The 19626-nt window shown below is 41.2% G+C and overlaps 1 protein-coding gene across 1 annotated transcript; it reads right to left on the bottom strand.

The window, feature by feature from the left end:
• Positions 1-8430: 8430 nt before the first annotated feature.
• klhdc4 (kelch domain containing 4) lies at positions 8431-17439 on the bottom strand. The gene is made up of 13 exons (XM_005449383.4): positions 17171-17439; positions 16901-16992; positions 16006-16084; positions 15142-15240; positions 14627-14763; positions 14409-14501; positions 13345-13507; positions 13181-13259; positions 12874-13082; positions 11570-11783; positions 11285-11473; positions 10947-11063; positions 8431-8857 (listed from the first exon to the last, which is right to left on the bottom strand). Exons 1-13 carry the CDS (start codon positions 17267-17269, stop codon positions 8685-8687), a joined length of 1743 nt encoding a protein of 580 aa, XP_005449440.1. The 5' UTR covers positions 17270-17439; the 3' UTR covers positions 8431-8684.
• Between the last annotated feature and the right edge of the window lie 2187 nt (positions 17440-19626).

Raw genomic sequence — 19626 nt, 5'->3', positions numbered from 1 at the left:
AACAATCATATGACCCCCTATGAGCAAGCACTTTGGCGACAGTGGGAAGGAAAAACTCCCTTTTAACAGGAAGAAACCTCCGGCAGAACCAGGCTCAGGGAGGGGCGGGGCCATCTGCTGCGACCGGCTGGGGTGAGAGAAGGAAAACAGGATGAAAGGCATGCTGTGGAAGAGAGACAGAGATTAATAACAGATATGATTCGATGGAGAGAGGTCTATTAACACATAGTGAGTGAGAAAGGTGACTGGAAAGGAAAAACTCAATGCATCATGGGAATCCCCGGCAGCCTACGTCTATTGCAGCATAACTAAGGGAGGATTCAGGGTCACCTGGTCCAGCCCTAACTATATGCTTTAGCAAAAAGGAAAGTTTTAAGCCTAATCTTGAAAGTAGAGATAGTGTCTGTCTCCTGAATCCAAACTGGAAGCTGGTTCCACAGAAGAGGGGCCTGAAAACTGAAGGCTCTCCCTCCCATTCTACTTTTAAATACTCAGCATCTCTACAAAAACAAAAACAAAGATACCAGGAAAATGACATGGTCTTTGTAGTCATCTCTAATAACAGACGCCTCTATAAGAAAATCTACATAACCGTGATAGCGTTAGCCGTGTGGTGGACTGACGACCTGTCAAGGGTGTACCCAGCCTCTCACCCTGAGAGCTGGGATAGACTCCAACCCCCTGTTGCTTTGAATTAGATAAGCATTTAAGAAAGACAGACAGCCAGTCTTGACCTGGATATCTGCTGGCTGTTGTGCCAAAAAGTGATTTTCCATGTTTATGTGTCCTTCTATATGTAATACCTTTGCTTGTAAAGGTAACAAGACTGTGGTCAACAGGATTTATGGATGCATCATAAAAAATAAATGCACTAGAGATTTGAAAACAGATCAAGAGAATTTGTCGTCACAAGCAATACAAATCGAGTCAAGTGGACTTAAAATCTGTTCAAAGTTAACTGTAAGAACACAACCAGGTGGATTTGACGTGGTTTGGATGTGTTGTGTGGTTGTTGGCATAAGGATACACAGGTGTGAAGCGTTAAGATGATGGTGCCATAACTGGGGATTTCACCCAGGAAAATTGTTTCTCCGTGGGCTTAATGAGAAGTTAAAGTTGTCTTGTTTCATGTTTGAATAAATCGGCAGACTCTTTTTATTCCTTACATGTCCACCGTGTCTTCTGTGATGTTTCTGTATACTGCATGATTATGTTCAGCCTTTTGTATATTGCCTTGGTGTTGGATCTGTCACTAAGCTGGAAGGTAATCTGTTTCAATGGGAGCGCTGGGAGCATCCCATTATTGTTTTCTATTATTAGCATTTTTCATTTTTGTCATTTTAATTTCCTGCCTTTTCTTTATTTCTACAGACAGGTCGGCAGTAATCTCTTGATGCTGCCTGAGCGGTGTGCCAAACTTGCAATATGCTGCATATCCTGTCTTCTATGTGCTTTTAAAGGCAGTTGTGGCTGAAGAGGAAGAGAGTGGGTGTCTACTGTTAAGAAGGAGGGTGGTCCAAGCTCTGGCTCCTTCAATCTACATGTTGAAGTATCTCTGAAGATGCTAAACCCTGAGATGCCCTGGATGCATCCATCAGAGCGTGAGTGTGTGAAGGTTAGGTTAAAAAGTGCCTAGGCATAGAAAAAAAACAACGACTGGGTGAATGAGGCTTATGGAAATTTGTAAGCCAGGGGTGTGTATGTATTCTATAATCGATTTCAGTTTCTGCTCCATTTCTGTTGCAGATGTCAGCATAAAGAGGTCAAATTAATAATGCCTTAAGAAATCTGGAAATCTGCAGAGGGGTAATCAATTTCAGGCTCTTATTTTGCTCATATGTTTATCATAAAAGCAATATCTAATCATATCTATCATAATGCAATCTCTTGAAGTAATGAATAACTTAGTGATGCATTACAGTTTTTATTACTTTTTTTTTTAAAGGATTCCAATTTAAAATGATGAAATTACATTAATCTACCCTTAATAATATCAGAAATGCTCACTAGCATCTACAGAGACTTGATGCTGGGTTTAGAAGAATCCGGTTTACTCTGTAGCAGGAGGGAGACACAGACTAATTAATGTGAAACACAGTGTCATTTAATTATTTCATTTAAATATTGTGTGCTTAGCTAGAGTGCTTTTCTTAGTCTCTGATATGCAAACGTGTGTGGACCTGCAGTTGAAGCTCAGACTTCTGAAGAACTTCAATGTCCTGCTTGCATATATAAAACATGGATGTGGCCATTGATTGGTTTTAGAGCCACAAGCTTTCATTATGTTATAGCTGTTAATTTCCTGGACCCAGAAGTAACCATATATCAATGAAAGGGTGGTGGAGTGCTACGTTATTCACTAATACTAGTTAACTCAGTTAGCAAATGCACAGACACTCATATCTGCTGATTATTGATACTCAAAAAACTAATGAAATGGTTTAATTTTACTCACTAAAACTGAAGCACAATGTCCTTGGACAGACTGGACCACACAACAGGCCATTAGAAATCCTCCAGGAGACACCAGTAGCACAAGCACAGCATAAAGGCAGATTGGTGGCTAGCTAATTAGCAGAGCAGATTGACTACAGCTCTCACTATTGGGATACACATAACTAAGACCCAATATCCAGGTGGATGAACTATAAAATAAAACTAGAGGAATGCAGTTTTGGCTATTTTACTTTTGGCTTAATTTCCTCAGTTCCTGTGGTTTCCTCATGGTCTTCACTGAGGCTAAGCTATAGACTTCAGAGATGTGGTTTTGTTTGTTTTCTTTCTTGTGTTTTTGGGCGGGGGGTATATTAAATGCTAAAAATATGAGACGTTGTGTGCAATGGCATGTAAAGTACCAAGAAAAGCATTACTTTTTGCTTCTCAGTAATCTGTCATATTTATGGGTGCCTTGCATGAAGTGCTGTACCAACTTTGGCCACTCTGAAGCGTTGCATCTCCGAGTTTGGTTCCAGCGGGATTCGACTTCTTCTCTGTGATGTTGCAGCCACGACAGCTGGGGCTACGCTCCATTTGGCCATGTCTTTGTGTCACTTGTTACATAACATCGCACTCAGGGTGAGGAAAGCGCTTTCAATGGAGCATAAGCAGCTCATGAGGCGAGAGGTATGAACCACTGAACCTGCTGACATCTGAAAGGCTGCAGGTAGAGGAGCTGCTCTCAAAAACTTTAATTCTTTGAAAACCATACAACACTGGCAGACACTACAGAGCCCTTTTGTACTTTAAATTCAGTTATAACAAACCATGTAAAAATTGTTCTTTGCTGGCTTTTTTGCTGACTTGTCCACTATGCTGCTCGGGGTTTGAAGCGCTGTTCTTTCTGCCCTGTGTGATTTAGCATGGATTTCTCCCTCAAGTGTACCTCAGCGAACTTAACACCTCCAAGTGGATGTAATGTTTAATGCCAGTGTGGCTCATTTTCAATGTGTGATGCAAAACATAATACATTCACACCTCCTATGTCTCTCACTTTCTCTAACAAGACTTATCAAATCCTCCTTTCCCATTCACTTTCTTCACACTGCTGTCCTTTTGCTGTTGTTGTCTTTGTCCTTCCGCATGGCAGTGTCTATGAGAGCTAAGCCAATTCTAACCCAGATTATGGTAATAAAATCACTGAGGGTAGGGATTAAGGCTTACGCCTCTAAACACAGCAGACAGAGAGACAGAGAGACAAAGGTGGAGGAAGGCTGAAGGTGAGCAGGTGAGAGGGCAACAGAGTGAGACTGGGTTAGTGTGATTTCCTGACCACAACAAACGGATTAGGATTTAGAGAAGTTGGTAGCAAAAGAGTAACGAAGGTTCACAAATCCTTGACATCATTTGAACAGATTCAATTACAGCACTGGCTTAATCACGGATAATGTCATTGGGTGAGGAGAGGAGGAAGACTGAGTGAATGAAGAAGAGCCCTGAATAAAAGTGGCACTCAGACGGTGAGGGGTGGAGATGCGGTTGGCCACTTCAACTCCGAACCTGGAGTACAAACAGGGTTCACATTAATTGCAAATTAATTAATCAAAGCAAGACAGCAGATATTCATATTTTGTTATCTTTATATGCAGGTTGATGTAAGGATAATTTAGCTAAGTCCACAAGGCCCCACCAGCTAATTCACTCATTAACAAAAAAATGTGGGACAAAGTGGGAAATGTCAGCAATGCTGAGCAATAGTCTTAAATTTTCATGTTAAATAATAGTTTATCCAAGAGTGTATCCATAGATTGTCACACCTTTGTTCGGCCATATCTGACAATTTTACAAATTCTTATGCAATTATGATACAAATATACTACACACCATATTTTCCATCTGTGTAAAACTGCAAAAAAGGCAAAAACTTTCTCCCTGACTATACTGCCGCTTATCTTTCTTTGTGGTACTTTCCATCATATTTAACTAAATCTGCAAAGCTTGTAACTTTACCTGAGTATGGCATTAGACAGGCTAATCTTCCTCTGAATATAATAATAAATACTTTCCTTCCATATTCACTGGGTAAAAGCCAGATTTTAGAAAAGTGCATGTGCTGCATAACCAGTCATAATGTAGAACATTACCTCAGGATAATGTGGGACAGAGGAGAAGGAACAAAAATGGTGTGAAGTCCCACATGAAGGAGGACATCTGGTCACTCTAGCTCCAGCCACATTTAAGGTTCTCATTTAATTTATTTCCAATTCATTATTTTTATTCTAGCTTAGCAAGACTCAGGGTTCAAGATAACACCCTGGATTTAAACCGGCTTTGTTGTGATTGGCTGCTCCTCACAGTCAGAAGGGTTTAACAGCAGGTGGGTGGAACTTCTGTGCTGAAATGGCCATATTAGGAATATCTGTTCTCACTGACACCATAAAGATTCAAGAATAGAAAAATTAGCTAACCTTATTATTTAAAACCATGAAACCGTAATAATATTTTATGTATTTAAACCTTTAAAAAAAATTGCATGAGTGCCGTTGGCTGTCACAAGCATCATTAACAGAACATTGAGTCCGGGATTGTCGAAAAACAATCCATATAGTTCAAGTTATGTCCAATTACTTTTGGGCATCTGACAATGGGGGATTATAAGTCCCAAACAGATATTGTCATACTTCTGTTCAATGCCGCAAATTAAAAGGACTGTAAATCTGCACTTCACACATCCTGAATGTTTGATTTAAAATCTTTTGTTGTGGCGTACGGGAACAAAATATCAAGAACTGTGTTAATGTCCGTATACTGGGCGATCTGTAGGCTTAGTGTCAATCTTTGTACCAGGTAAGTGTAGGTACAAACAAAAAACATCTTTTAATTTGGACATTGACTTACAGGCCTGTTACTGTTTATTCAGTTTATCTAGAGTGTTACTGTTTGCTTAGTAACCAGCTCCTGCCCTCCTGTCATTCGCAGAGTGACCCTCAAGCACAGGAAGCTGAGCACCTCTGGCTCTTGTGTGGATTCACAGTCATGAATGAGATGTGAATTTTGCTGGCAGTAAAAGCTGATTATAGCAGCTTTAAAAACAGCTCTGACCTCATATCTAAAACATAATTTGAAGAATTATGCTAATTCAATTTGTAGCTTCCAAAAAAGCAAACCACAACAAATTACAGTTTAACAAAAAATCTATTGAAGTCTTTTTATTGCAGTGTGCAGTTGCAGCGCATGTATGAAAACGGCTTTGGCGAGCATGGTTTCACTCATGTGTGTCAGAGTTATAGTGTGAATTATGACTCCCTAAATGCTCCGGGGATATAAATGTCAGCCATTAGGAATGTCAGAGGCCAGTTCCTCCATACTGGCTCAGACATTGATGGCAAAGTAAAGAAACCCACATCTGTCTCTAAACCTGTTTCTCCTCACTGTTAGGCAGCCTCATCCAGCAGCTCACTGTGTTTGCTCACAATCTGCTCGGTACATACAGTGGGTGATATCTCCAAGCAATCAATAAGAGTGCTCCTCTGCGTGGTCAATCATTACACAAGTGTGCACTTTGGAAACGACTGAATGAAAACCCTGCAGGCCTATTTTTGCAATTTAATGTACAGCGAGGACAAAAATGGCCAGAAATATCCCTCTGCCTCGAACTGATGCACTCACATTCTACAAGTTTCTGTCTTTCTCGCGCACACTCACGGCTGACGTATCTCTGACGACTGCACGCTACGTGCCCCCCACGTCAGCAGCACACCCAAAAAAATCTCTTAAGTTATTTATAAAATCTTTTTTTGTACCACAGTTGAAATATTAAAAAAAAAAGGGGGGTGGGGGGGTCGCACTAGGGGAGAGGGTGAACGAGAGGAAGGCAGCCATCTCCTCCTCTATTATTTATCAGCCTCTTCTCATCCCTTCTTTGCTATGTTGACGGAGGATAAAATAGGTCACCCAGGGATAGGCTGGTGCTCACACGGTGACTGATGTCTTTCCTGACATCGTGCACTTGCCCTCTCATCCTTCTCTGCATGCCTCACTCCTCTTTCCTTTTGCCATCTTCCTGTAAAACACTCCGGCTTTCTCTCCACCTTTCCCTGCTCTCCTGCTCCTCCTCCTCCTCCTCACATGCAAATGCAGTCATTCCCCGGCTCAGCTGAGCTTGTTTGCTTTTCCCAGTCAAAGCGAGAGAAAGAAAATTTGTTGCCAACAGCCATCTGCAGAGGGCACACCAACCCAACACAATTATGACTTTGGAATAAAAAGAACGGATGATGCTGCGTGAAAGTCCGTGGAAACGGCACAAAAAGCCTCTTTATGTCTCAAGCTTGATGCTCTAGTTTTTGTTTTTTTAAATAAAAAAACTAAACAAAAAAAACTGTTATAAATATTATAATGCAAATAATGTTCTCCACCTGTTTCACTGACTGCACTGACACAGATGTCCACCAGATGGGATCAAATCCAAGAAACGCACAAGCACATGATAGAGTGGTGGTACAGAGGAACACGCAATAAGACACATTTAGAGGGGAAAAGACCAATTTAACAGCACAGGTGTAGCATTTTGAGAAAAAAACGTGAAAGAGGTTGCAATAGTAGCTGTCAGCGAGGAAAATCGGACTGAAAAATATTGAAAATGCCATTTGTTCAAGTTAACTTGAACTTTTTGTTTTCAAAACAGGCTCCCATTTATTATAAACTGAACAAACACTGAGGACTCGCAAGAGGAAAATAAATTAGAGATCATTTATCTGACATTCAAGAGTGGGACCACACCTCATACTCACCACTTCCCTGTCTATACATAGCCCCCCACAGTACGCACACTATAAGCCGTTTGTTCCCGTTTTCTCACCCCTCCCTCCCTCTCTCAATTCATTCATTTCTCATTAGTACATGGGGATCTGCCCATCCCAGGAACCGCCACCTTTCCCCTCTGAGGCCTTCTCCAAACAGCAGCTTCAATTCATGCTCAGTCCATCTGCCATCATCAACTAGAAATGCTGTCAAACCTACATGAGGACGTGGTCCCAGCTAGTGAAACAAAATAAATGATGCAGTGTATTTAAAGTTTCACTAGGCAACATTTTTTTAAAATTTACATTAACCACGCATCACACGACAGTAGTTTGTGGGAGTTTTTTCTGTGTGGTGCCAAACTGAGAATTATAACTTTGCAGTCCGCCCATATGCCTACAGAGTTTTTAATATCCTTTAGCCCTTATTTTGTTTTTCACGATCATAATTTATTCCATCTGCTAGTTAAACATGACCCGCGTGGCTTTATTCTGCATCCTCCCTGCCTTTCCACACATGCATGGCCAGTAAGGCGGAAAGAGACCCAGCATCAGTAACAGCTATGACACTGATTATGTTTGTTCCTATTTTCCTGACTCTGGCAAATAGAAACAAATTGGACAGGATTGTCGGAGCTGCTGGAAAAATCATTGGTCAACAACAAACCACATTAGATGAGTTGTATCACACTGCCCTTTTAGGGAAAGCTCAGTCTATCATTGTTGACCAAGAACACCATCTTTATTCTGATACTGAACTAACGCCCTCAGGGTGATGCCACAGGATGCCTCTAGCTACTAAAAAGGCATAAAAGGGGTAATTTGTGCCAAATGTAATTAGCATACCAAGTAACAAGATGCTTTGTTATATTTCTATAGTTTTATTGAGGCTTTATGTGTGTGCATGTATGAATGTGCGCTGATTATTATCAGCATTTTTATTGTGAATTGATTTGTGAACCAAAGACAATTTTTTTCTACTGTGGAAAATAAAGTTATTCTAATTCCAAGTACAACTGAGTTGGAGGTGGGTTGCAAGGCGGCTTGCAGTTGCTCAGTGATTATGATAATATGTCCCTACTGACATTTACCAGTTAGATGCACAAAGTACCAGCTAAACCATCGGCTATTGTGGGGTTGCAACCGGGATCGCTGTAACTAACGCTACACTCAAAGAGACGATAACATGGCAGCATTAAATATGCTTTGGTGAAATGAATGAATAAAGTGATTTTATTTCAAATGAATGAAAATTCTGACCTTTACAAACCATCAGTCATTTGTATTTGTTACTGTTTTCATTGTGAAAAATGAATGTAATCGTTTCATGACTGAATTATTTTCCCCAGACTGTTCAAAAGGCATTTTTGGATGTTATATAAAAGTTTAACCATTACAACAAAAATTTTACACACACACACACACACACACACTCTTCTACATATCCTGCTACTGATCTTCATAGAAGACTTTAGCCATGGCGAGGGCGACCTTGGCAACTTTCTTGTCCTTGGCGTCGGAGCCCATGTTGGCACGTGCCAGTCCTATCCAGTACTGCTCTGTACGGTTCTGGTAATCCGTTACTGTCTCCCCCTCCTGCACTGCGGGGTGCTCTTCTTCATCTGGAAACACACAGTCAGGTGCAGATGTTAGATCAGGGAGCGCCCTGCATAATAGAGACGCTAAAGTTACTGAGCAGATGCAGCCACAACACAGTTGCATCTCCTCTTAAGTAGCCAGAGCTGTAGTTTATTAACAAAAATCTCTTAAGCATCCGTAAACACAACATTGGTAGCATTACCAGAAATGTGAGAGCCAATGTCCTTGGAGTTACGGAGTAGTACAAGGATTATTGCTCAACCAAAGCCAAATCTGTGAAACTCGAGAATTTAAAAATTAAACAGATAATAATAATGGATTGCATTTATATAGCGCTTTTCTAGGCACCCAAAGCGCTTTACAATTCCACTATTCATTCAATCTCACATTCACACACTGGTGGAGGCAAGCTACGGTTGTAGCCACAGCTGCCCTGAGGCAGACTGACAGAAGCAAGGCTGCCATATCGCGCCATCATGTAGGGACAAAGCTGAAATCTGAACTAATCCAGAGTTATTTACACCTGGGTGCCAAAATAAATATCCCATTTGCACACATGCATATGCTTGCATTGTTGAGCTGTTTAGAACAACCAACTGCAAAAGCAAAGCAAAAGAAACCTGTCCATAACAGAGAGAGAGGGAGACACTAACGCTGCACATGTTCAGATGCTCGCTCTCAGAATTAATATCTTCGTGTTGAGTATAGCTATGGAAAGACTGTTAATGGCAAGAAGCAGAGGGTGAAACACAGTTCTCTAACTTCCTGGAATCGCAGCATCAGCTCAGAAATCCTGATTCAAACGTGGGAATGTGGGAGGTTGGGTTTCTGAACTCATTTCAATTAAATTCAGCCCAAAAAGCTTCTGTTATATTATCTCAGCATCAAGGCTGAAAACGTAACAGCAGTCATGTGAGTAATTAAAAACTGGCGTGCACACTAGAGACTCTAGTCATGGTTCTTCAAATCTGGGACGTTGCTGTAAACGTGGCTGCAGGCTAAGTTTCCAGATTGGGACAAACACACTCCAGCCCAGCGCCATCAGCCTAGTAAGCTCTCAGTGCCCGACACCATTGGATGGGAGCATAGGTAGGACCAGTAATGGAATATAAACATGTCCATTGACTCAAACACCGAAACCATTTTATTTTTAAGGCAATTATTGTTCTTTGCGCTCAACTATATTGAGCCTACAGTGGTCACTCTCATTATTTTATAGATTAAGATTATTAATATACATAAAAATATAAATATAAATACATACATATAAAGTAACTAACAGTATATAAAATAACAGAAATTGTTTTTCCTAGGCCAGTAAAAATGCACAAGAGAATTTTAAACGTTCAAAAAAACGTACTAAACTGCCTGATACTGCACTGTTAGTCTGAATGTCGTGACACGCTGCTGTGTGTGTGCGACAGACCAAGAATGATGAGATTAAAAGCAGATGTCGAGGGCGAGAAACTCGATTATGAAATAATGTACAATACGGTACTGTGTAAATGTCTCAGGAGGAACTTTCTTGTCATTTTTTTAAGCAACAGTTTTCCTTGGATATTGGCTCATTTTCAGTCCTGCCTCTACATAACAGACAACCTAAGAATCAATTTTAAGTTCATCTTTACGCACTTTGTTACTACAGGCCTTCAAACAACACACAAGTTGTGTCTGTAAAACAGTTTGACAGTTTCGCAACAACATGATTTACGAAAAGCTATTAGCTGAAAACGTGGCATCTCTCGGCACGATGTGCAGTGTGACCTAAAGAAAAATGAGGAAAAAAAACAAACGTATGCAAAGTAAAGTTCAAGATGAAGAAACATGATCTCGATGCTCACTTAAAAACATCAGCAGGGAAAAATATTGAAACATTTCACTGAAGTGTTAAATGAACCCCTGAGAGCGTCTTAATGCAAACTGAATATTAATACCTTTATCAAGCTGCTGTAACAGACTGCATTATATTTTATGCCTGTACCTTATAAACTGGCGGTGTATAATATAAACAGATGTCATGCACATCCTGAATGGGACTCTGCACTTGTTGCTCATTATAAATAAAGAGCGCACATAAGTGTCGGCCATCGAAGAGGCTGAATAATCTCTTGCCTTCCTCGTCCTCGCTTTCCTCTTCGGACTCCTCTTCCTCCCCCTCTGCTCCCTTCGCCGCCTCCTCTTCCTCTTCATCGTCCTCTGACTCAGACTCTTCCAGCCACTCCTGTGTCTCTGTGGAGAGACAATCATAAATCCAAATGAAGCCTCACGTCCCTGACTCCCATCTTAACAGCACCTCTCTCCTGCGTCAGAGGATATTCAGACGTTAGCGCGCGCGCACACACACGCACACACACACACAGGCTGCTTTAAGGGTGGCGCCCTGAGCTGACGGATTTCGTTTAAGGCCTCTTTGTTGTCGCTTTTGGACTTTTATTGTCTGGCTGACTCACTTGGGTCCATTTCGACCAGAACCTCCCACTGGTCCATCTTGTGCAGGTCCAGACAGTAGAAGTCGTTCAGGGTGAACTGGCGGTCGCCCACCTCAAACATCCCCCCGTACAGGTAGAGCTTGCCTTGTCGCACTGTTGCCATGGCGCTGGACCTCGGGCAAGGCTCGATGAGCGGGGCCGTGGCTGAGCCTGATGACGATAAAAACAAAACAAAACTAAAGTTAGATAAACAAAGATATTGAGAACTTCTTTCCTTTAGTTTAGCATGAGTGTGTGTAATCTTGCCATCTTCTTCCTCCTCTTCCTCCTCCTCCTCCACCTCAGGACCAGGAATCACTTCCTTAATGGTCATCACTGTTCCGTCCTCAGTGACGATCTCTTTGATGATCTCAGTGGGTCCTTGAGGTGCCGCTGCCTCCTCTTCCTCCCTCTCCGCTTCCTCCCCCTCTGCCCCACCCTTCTTCACCCTCCGCCGTTTCTTCTTCTCTGTCTTGTTTCCCTGAACAGATATACAAAGAAGAAATCAAGTAAAACGAAGCATAGAAAGTAAAAACAGTACTGCGAATATCAATGCTCTTTTTTTTTTAACTTCTGCTTCATGGAGATGTGCAAAATAACGTATATCGGAGCAGGAAGTGTCAGATGTGACATAAATCCTGTAAAATCTCCAAATGTCCACTGAAGACAGATGTTGTACTACAGCTGGTGAAGTGATGAGAAACTAACACATCAGTCCAAATTCATCCACCGAGCTGGGTTGGGTTTGGATCTAACAATGCGCAGGGAGTCATTAGTTATTACTAATCTCTGCTCTCTTCCACAGGGTGCATTTTGTCCCGTCTTCCACCCCCCTCAGCCCCAACTGGTTGCGGTGGATGGCCGCCTTGAGGCAAATGTTGTTGTGATTTTGAGCTACATATATAAAACTAAATTGATGGCCATGTAAAGCATGCATGTGGACTGTGGGAGGAAGACAGAGAACCCACACAGAGAGGGAGAACATGCAAACTCCACACAGAAAGATGCCAGCTGGCTGGCAGGTTTGAACTCAGGAGCTTCCTGCTGTGACAGCTGAACACTGCACCGTCATCCTGCCCCGATACAGTCTGCATTCCTTTATTCCTCTTTGATGTTATCTTTTTTTCCTACCTTCTGAATTCTGCATTGCATCAGCAGCGATGCTTTATAACTGAACACACAGCAGCACGCCATCAGACCCCCTCCTCTGCACTTCAGAGGGGGGCTACATATATATGCGATACAAACTATAGACCAGATGAGCTGATGCTGCTGAATGTTTGTGATCTAGAAGGAAAGTATGAAACTGTGGCTTGACGTATTGCTTATGCTGAGCTATAATTCAGAGCCTTACCACTGCGTACTCACTTTCCACTGTTTGCTTTTATAGATCTCAATTTTCCTGGGGAAGTGGGGTACTCCTTGTTTTATGCACACACAGCAATTATGAATGACACCACAGTGTATCAGTCACAGAGTTTCCACACTCAAACCACTCAGATCTATAGATGGAGGTAATTTCATCCTGGAAGGGACCACTCTCATCAGGACAGACATCGATCATAGCTTACCCTGAGCATACCGGGGAACCAGCGGTTTTTCACTGTGTCATACAAGTACAGGTCATTGTAGAAGTCGCCCTCCAGCGACTCTTCCTCTTCCTCGTCACAAACCCCACCAAACAGCACCGCCCGCCCAGCTGGGCCCACAGCCAAGGAGAAACCAGAACGAGGAGGGGGCTTATTGCCAGAAGGGTTCAGTCTGGACCACGACCACTTCTCTGCAGGACAGAGGAAAAGTCACAACATATACCACGAGGACAGGAGCAACATCGTTAGACTTGAATGATTTTGTCGTTAACAACTGAGTGTTGTGTACCTTGACCATCTTTACCCTCTCGCTTCAAAAGAAACATGTCAGAGTGGATGGTCCCCTTCTCGACATCCTTCTTGACCCTCTGCATGAACGCACACACAGTTTAATCAGGCTGTACAACAAAAAATGACAACAATACGGGGGAGGCTGTCAGATGACACACGCACCACTTTGGAGTATCCTCCATAGATGATGACGCCCATGCCGTCTGGAGTGGAGGTCATCTGACAGGCAGAGCGCGGGGAGGGGGCGGAGCCTGATGTAGAGAGGCGTGACCAAGAAAAGGTGTCCAGGGAGAAAGAGTAGACATCATTGTAGTAGATAAAATCCCTGCAGGGTGAGGAGGCAGAGGGGGAGCATAAAGAGCTGAAACTGACACTGCGCTTTTACACTGAAAAACTGTAGGGATCCACAGATGCATCAGCCAGCGTCACTACTGTCGTCAGCAGTGGTGGATGTTTAATTCAATAGCTTGTGGTGCCACCCAGGGCAGCAACAATTTGAAGTAACTATTTTCTGTATGACTTCATCAATCTCTCACATGACTGCGAAGGAATTCTGGCCCACTGGTTTCTGCAACATTGCTTCAGTTTATTGAGGTTTGTGGGAATGTGTGTACAAATAGAGGTCCTCTCTTAACGCCCGTCTTTGACTGGGTCATTGCAGCACCTCTATTCTATTCTACTCAAGTTATTCAGTAGCAGATTTGCTGCTGTGCTCATTTCTGTTTGAATCTCAGATGTTAAATCTGAGATTCAAACAGAAAATCTTCTAATTTACTGTCATGCACCTTATCCATTTATTTAATAGTAAAGGAGCGCAGTAGAACTCTAAGAGCAATACGTTCTGAGTTGCTTGAAGTGATTTTCATTTACCAGTCCCCATGGTCGACGAATCAAAAAGTAAATTTCAGACACAGTTTTGAGCCAGCTGACATTTCTCAGCCTGATTAAACATCCATTATAAGACAGAGTGAGATAAGGAGGCTTTATGTCCTCAGATTTCTCTGTGCGTTTGTCATTGCAGGTAGTCCCCCCTGTAAAAGTGAATGGTATATACGCAATCTCTTGCATACATCTTCACAAATTAATTAGATTTTTTCCATATAATTTAAAATAATACATTAAAAAATTATTGATTTTCAGTGGATTCAGTTTCTTTGTCACTTCATCCATTCCTGATATCAAACAGACCGTGACCACCATGACACCTGTTCAGTGAGCCTGTTTACCTGGTGCTCTCGTGGAAACCTCCAAACACCAGCAGCTGCTTCTTGCTGAGGACCATCCGATGTCCGCTGCGGCCCGATGGACCACCCGGTGCCCTGAAAAATAAAAGGCAACATAACATCTGTACAACAGCTGGACTCGAGACTCTGTATTTACACAATCCGTCTGTCAGTAACCACTTCTAATTAGTACATCTATGTTTAGCAGCCTTTGTACGCACTTGATGTTCTCCCAGGTGTGTGTAGCCAGATGCAGTACCCAAAGGTCCTTGTAGTGATAGAACTGTTCCCCATTTGGAGAGGCAAACTCTCCACCAAACACCCAGAGCTGTCCCCCGCCCTGAGGAACTACCACCGCCTGAGTGGAGGAAAGAAAGGAGAGAGGGAGGAGTGAGGCGGGGGGAGAAAGACGGCTGCAAAAGCAGCACGAGATAAGACAGTTTGATGTCCTCAGATTTAACTGGTTCGCTTGTAAAAGGCTGTCTCCTGTGATGATGTGCGATTGCTGATAAGTTTTAAAGTTGCCCTCTGATCTGTGCTACAGCAGACTGCCCCCTTGTGGCTGAAATGATAAATCACAACACTATGACAGCACAAATTTGACCCAGGTACTGGCTGTGTGGTGAAAAAGTGTGGTGTTTGCTGGTTTATCAAACGCTAAGAAACCCCTGAGATGTTTAGTTGTAAACTGTGAACCAAGAGACACTTAAGAGTCTTCATCTGGGATGTTGTGTACCTGATGAGAGCAGCGTGGTGGAGGAGGGTTGGGGATTTCTGATTTAACCCAGGTATTCTTCCTGATGTTGTAGAAGAACAGATCGTTGTACAGATACGTCTGCAAAAAAAGAAAACAACAGCAGGGTTTTTGAAACTGTCCACTGTGTAGCTAACACACTGCAGGGTGGCAAAATCAGCCACGGAAGCCTTAGGCTCATATTAACCATAGGTTAGAGAGATTTAAGCTTGTGATGCTTGCAAATAATTATCAAGTTTTTAATTCTAAACCAACACACTGTAAAACAAACAAACAAACAAACAATAAACAATCAGAAAGCAGAGCGTTGTACTATGAAGTAAAAATAACTGCTGAGTGAGGTCTGCTGAGCTAAAGCCTGAGCTTTGAGCATCACAAAGACGCTCTCTCTTAACCTGTCAGAAATCACATCGGTAACGTCTGTTGAAAATGTTCAGTCTCTACTGTGATTGGTTGTTAGGGTCAACTGAAACAGACAGCAGGTTCAAACTAGCATTGGCTGTCCTGAAAGGTACGGCAGACTTTAAACAGATGGCGGCTCAGGCTCTTTAGTGACACAGGTCGGTGAGATGACATTTGATGATGTTGTAATAAAAAATAAAGTGCAGCCCATGCAACAGGGAGAAAAATACATTGAAAAAGGTGCAAAAGTGGACTACAAAAATTACCAAAGAAATAACAAACCAACACTGCAAGAAAAAAATATCAGGTTCTGTGAAAAGAGTGTTAGATGAACTGTTTCACCATGTAATTAGCTGCTCATTCACACTGCGAGACATATACTGAAGGTCAGTACACACGAGTGAGCACTAATGCACAATATCATTTATTAGATTAATCTACTACCTTCTTTCCATTGAAGAATTCTCCTCCAAACAGGATGAGTTCATCTTTCTCAGGATGTGCAGAGAGGGATCCATTCAATCTAAAAAGCATGAAGAGTTAAATCATCAAGAGATTCTGTTCCTGTTCACTTCAATAGTCCCTGACTCTTTTCTTTAGCACCACAGTCTGGCTGAAATGTGTTGTTTTGAATACAATCTCTGAACTTATACTGGATGGACTCTCATGAAATTGCACTCAGTGCACTCAATAACGACCCCGTCAAAGGATGATTCACAGCCTTTTTTCATGATCCCTGAAGTTCTGCTTTTGGACCAGCATCAAAATCTAAATTAAACTTCTTGGGTTTTTTTACTGCAGACTATGTGCACAGCTAACTAGCACATCCTTTGTACTGTGTAGAAGACTTATGATGATGTAGACAGCACTGGTAATAATGAAAACAAGTGGAAAGAGGCAGAAAAATGTCCTCACTGGTGCTAAACAGGAGTAAATCCTCCTGCTTTTTACATCTTTTGAATTATGTTATAATTTACTAAATCTTTTAATTTCTTTGCATTTAACTGAATAAATAATGGATTTGTTCACTCACGACAGGGACCAAAAAAACTGAGTTGGCATTTCTCTTGTCTGGTATCTTTAGAAAAATCAAAGGTTGGGATCTGTGGTTGTTTTCTATCCCTCTACACACTTTCTTTTGCATTATTTTGGTGATTTCTTGTGAAATTTTGTCACTGTGCATTCCTTGTTGATGATGATTTGGTGATTTTGAGGTGTTATTTGTGCTAATTTGCATCTCTCGTTTTGCATCTTTGTTTGTGGGTCACTGTGATGTTGCTTATGACACTGAATTTTATTTATATTTTCCAAATATTGAGCCTGACTCTATGTTTTTCACCTCGGTGATGGAGGCGGACACGTCGTCTCGACAACCTGGGTTTTCTTTGCGTCCAGACTCTGAAACTCAGCGATCAGAGCCTCCAAATCCTCCTGCAGGCATAAAAGGTTAAAAGGTAAGGAGAAGAAATCAAGAACGCCTTTATGTGCTCACCTCATATTAAAGATAATTTGATTAAATAAATAGATAATTTACAAAACCTTAAAAGGTTTGCAACAGGAGTTACAGGGCTTTCCCATTCATCCTATTTTACTTTGATTTAATTGTTACCTCTTCTCGTTTGGACCTTTTTGAAACCTTTTTCTCCATTTTGGCAGCTGTCTTCTCGGCTCCCTTAACCTTCTTCTCCTTCTTTCCTTTTTTCCCCATGGCTGCTCTATAAGTGGACAGTTACTCGTAAAATCTTCAGTTCTTTTGACTTCAGTGCCACATGGAAGCCCAAACAGCCTCTCACGCCGGATTTCGATGCTTTTCCTCTGACAACTGAGACGTACTTCCGGCAACAAACCTGACGTCAGCACGTTGTTGGGATGTAACAGCGCCCTCAGTCGCGGAGGAGGACTAGATAACCGATAAAGCGCTCATTCCCTGCCAAAATGAATCAAATAAACGCAGCATTAAATAAATAATGAAATGTGACATTAATTAATTGATTAAATGTTTAATTAATTCATTAATAAGTAATATATCAAACGCTTAAAATGAAATTAATTGACATTTAATTAATTATCTCCAATTTAATGAATGAATGACACATTTAATTAATTATTTAATGATGTATACATTTAATTCATTTACTACACCAGAAAGCTCCAGAAAACCTAGAAAGATTATTTCATTTGGCAGCAGTGACAAAAGTTTAGGGGGTTTTTTGTGATTGATGAAGAGCTATGGACCCTTATTAAGTTCACTGGATGGGGGGGACCTGTTTAATGAGTATCGAGTCTGTAACAATAACAGAAATGCCGTCATTTAAACATGTTTGATGCAAAGATTTGTCTATGGTTGAAATTCCACCCTTAATATCCTATATACCAACCATTGTAACAGTTAGTAATTAATAACAATGATAATAAAAATGATTGTAACTTCGTGGTTTTAAATCTCACACTACTTTTCTGTATTTATTGCTCTATCAATCTTGAAAGGACTCTGAAATGCACTGGCTAAAATGAAGCCCCAAACCACGACAGAGCCTCCACCATGTTTTACAGTGAGTGTAGACACACACTGTATTTCAAAGTTGTATTCATACTCCATAAGACTAAGTGCCATTCATTTTCAGTCCAGTTCTTGTGCAGTTTGACATACTTCAGCTTTCTCCCTGTTTTCTTTTCTAAGAATGACTTCACTTCCACTGAGACGATTTCTGGTCACTGTTCAGCGAAAGGCCTCAAGCCCTGGATCAGTCTTTGTGGATTTCTTTTCCTATTTTTTAAGGACATGACATGCTACTTCTTTTGTTCTCCAAATATCTAGTTTCCTCAAAATAAATAAATAAATAAATAAAACAATACACACATTGCTGAGGTATGCCAGATTTGTTTGGCTAAGAGCTATTTAGGAATCACTTAGTTGGTGCAGGAATACTATTTAATGCCTGTCAAACTGGTATTTTTGACAGTTTTTGTAACTAAAGACATGGAAATTTTGTATTTGTTTTTGTGACACACACAAAGTAAAGCATCTGAAGATGCACTTTAAAATTGTTCCTTTGGAAAGTTGTCTGTTATGTGTAGACACAACGCTGCTTCATCCCTTTACCTAGGTGTCTTTTTATGCTTGAAACAAAAAAAAAACTCCTGAAAATGATCATGTAAAGATCATATAACTGAATATTAGTGGGGGGGAAAACAGCCAATATCCAAAGGAAAACTTTAAAAGATCATCAGAAAGCCTGGAGAACTATTATTCAAAACCACCTCAAAAGTCTGGCTCCTTGGAAGCAAAGTAAATTAATACGATGGATGGCTCAAGACAGAGAGCTTCTCTACTCCAAACTCTACTTGCTAATACTGTGTAGGTCTTCCTCAAAGTCTGGACAGGGCACCTCTCATGGAGTCCTGAGGTAGGTTTGGTTGAGGCCTTTGTGGACTCCTTGTAGGCTCCTTGCTGTCTCCTTTAGATAAAGATAAAATATAAAATAAACAAACGTAAATGTGAATCAGTGGCAGAAAGTTTTTGAGGGACACGTGTAGACAGTCACCTGTTTAACTTCACGTGTCTGTTTGTCTTTACTTTGTGTGGAATGTCACAGAGAGAAACTAACGACCAGTTATTTGTCAGTTAAACACCTCTGACCTGGCTTTGACTCAGGCAGCAGTTTCTAATGTGATATTTATTCATTTAATATAAAACAAAAGCTGTAGGAAGGGTGGGGGCAAGTTTAACGTTATTTAACATTACAGAGATGTAAAACCAGAAATTCGTATTGATTGTTTTTCATAAAAAGTAAAAGTAACTACATTTCTATTTTAAGTAAAAAATAATAATTTTTTATTAGAGAATTTTTTTTTAAATGACACTGTGACAGAGACAATTTAAAAGTGGAAAGCACCGCAAACTGTGATCAGAAGGGGGCAGCTGTGTGTTTCTTTGCTCCCACGTATACCTTCCACTCCCACTCTGATTAAATGGAATTTTTATCTCTCATCTCCATCCCTTCTAATAATTTCCTATCTATTCATGGTGATTAAAAATAGAAGACACGACTGATAGAAGCGACA

The sequence above is a fragment of the Oreochromis niloticus genome, linkage group LG7, assembly GCF_001858045.2.
Source record: "Oreochromis niloticus isolate F11D_XX linkage group LG7, O_niloticus_UMD_NMBU, whole genome shotgun sequence".
NCBI classification, from domain to species: Eukaryota; Metazoa; Chordata; class Actinopteri; order Cichliformes; family Cichlidae; genus Oreochromis; species Oreochromis niloticus.
This window is presented reverse-complemented; position numbering and strand designations above follow the sequence as displayed.

Bases quoted from the DNA above. Each gene is read 5' to 3' on its own strand.
- klhdc4 (XM_005449383.4), bottom strand. From the start codon at position 17,269: ATGGGGAAAAAAGGAAAGAAGGAGAAGAAGGTTAAGGGAGCCGAGAAG. The intron at 14,502-14,626 runs GTGCGTACAAAG...TTTATTTTTCAG, and splicing joins CACACCTGGGAGAACATCAA to GGCACCGGGTGGTCCATCGG. The intron at 11,474-11,569 runs GCAAGATTACAC...TATCGTCATCAG, and splicing joins GGAAGAGGAGGAAGAAGATG to GCTCAGCCACGGCCCCGCTC.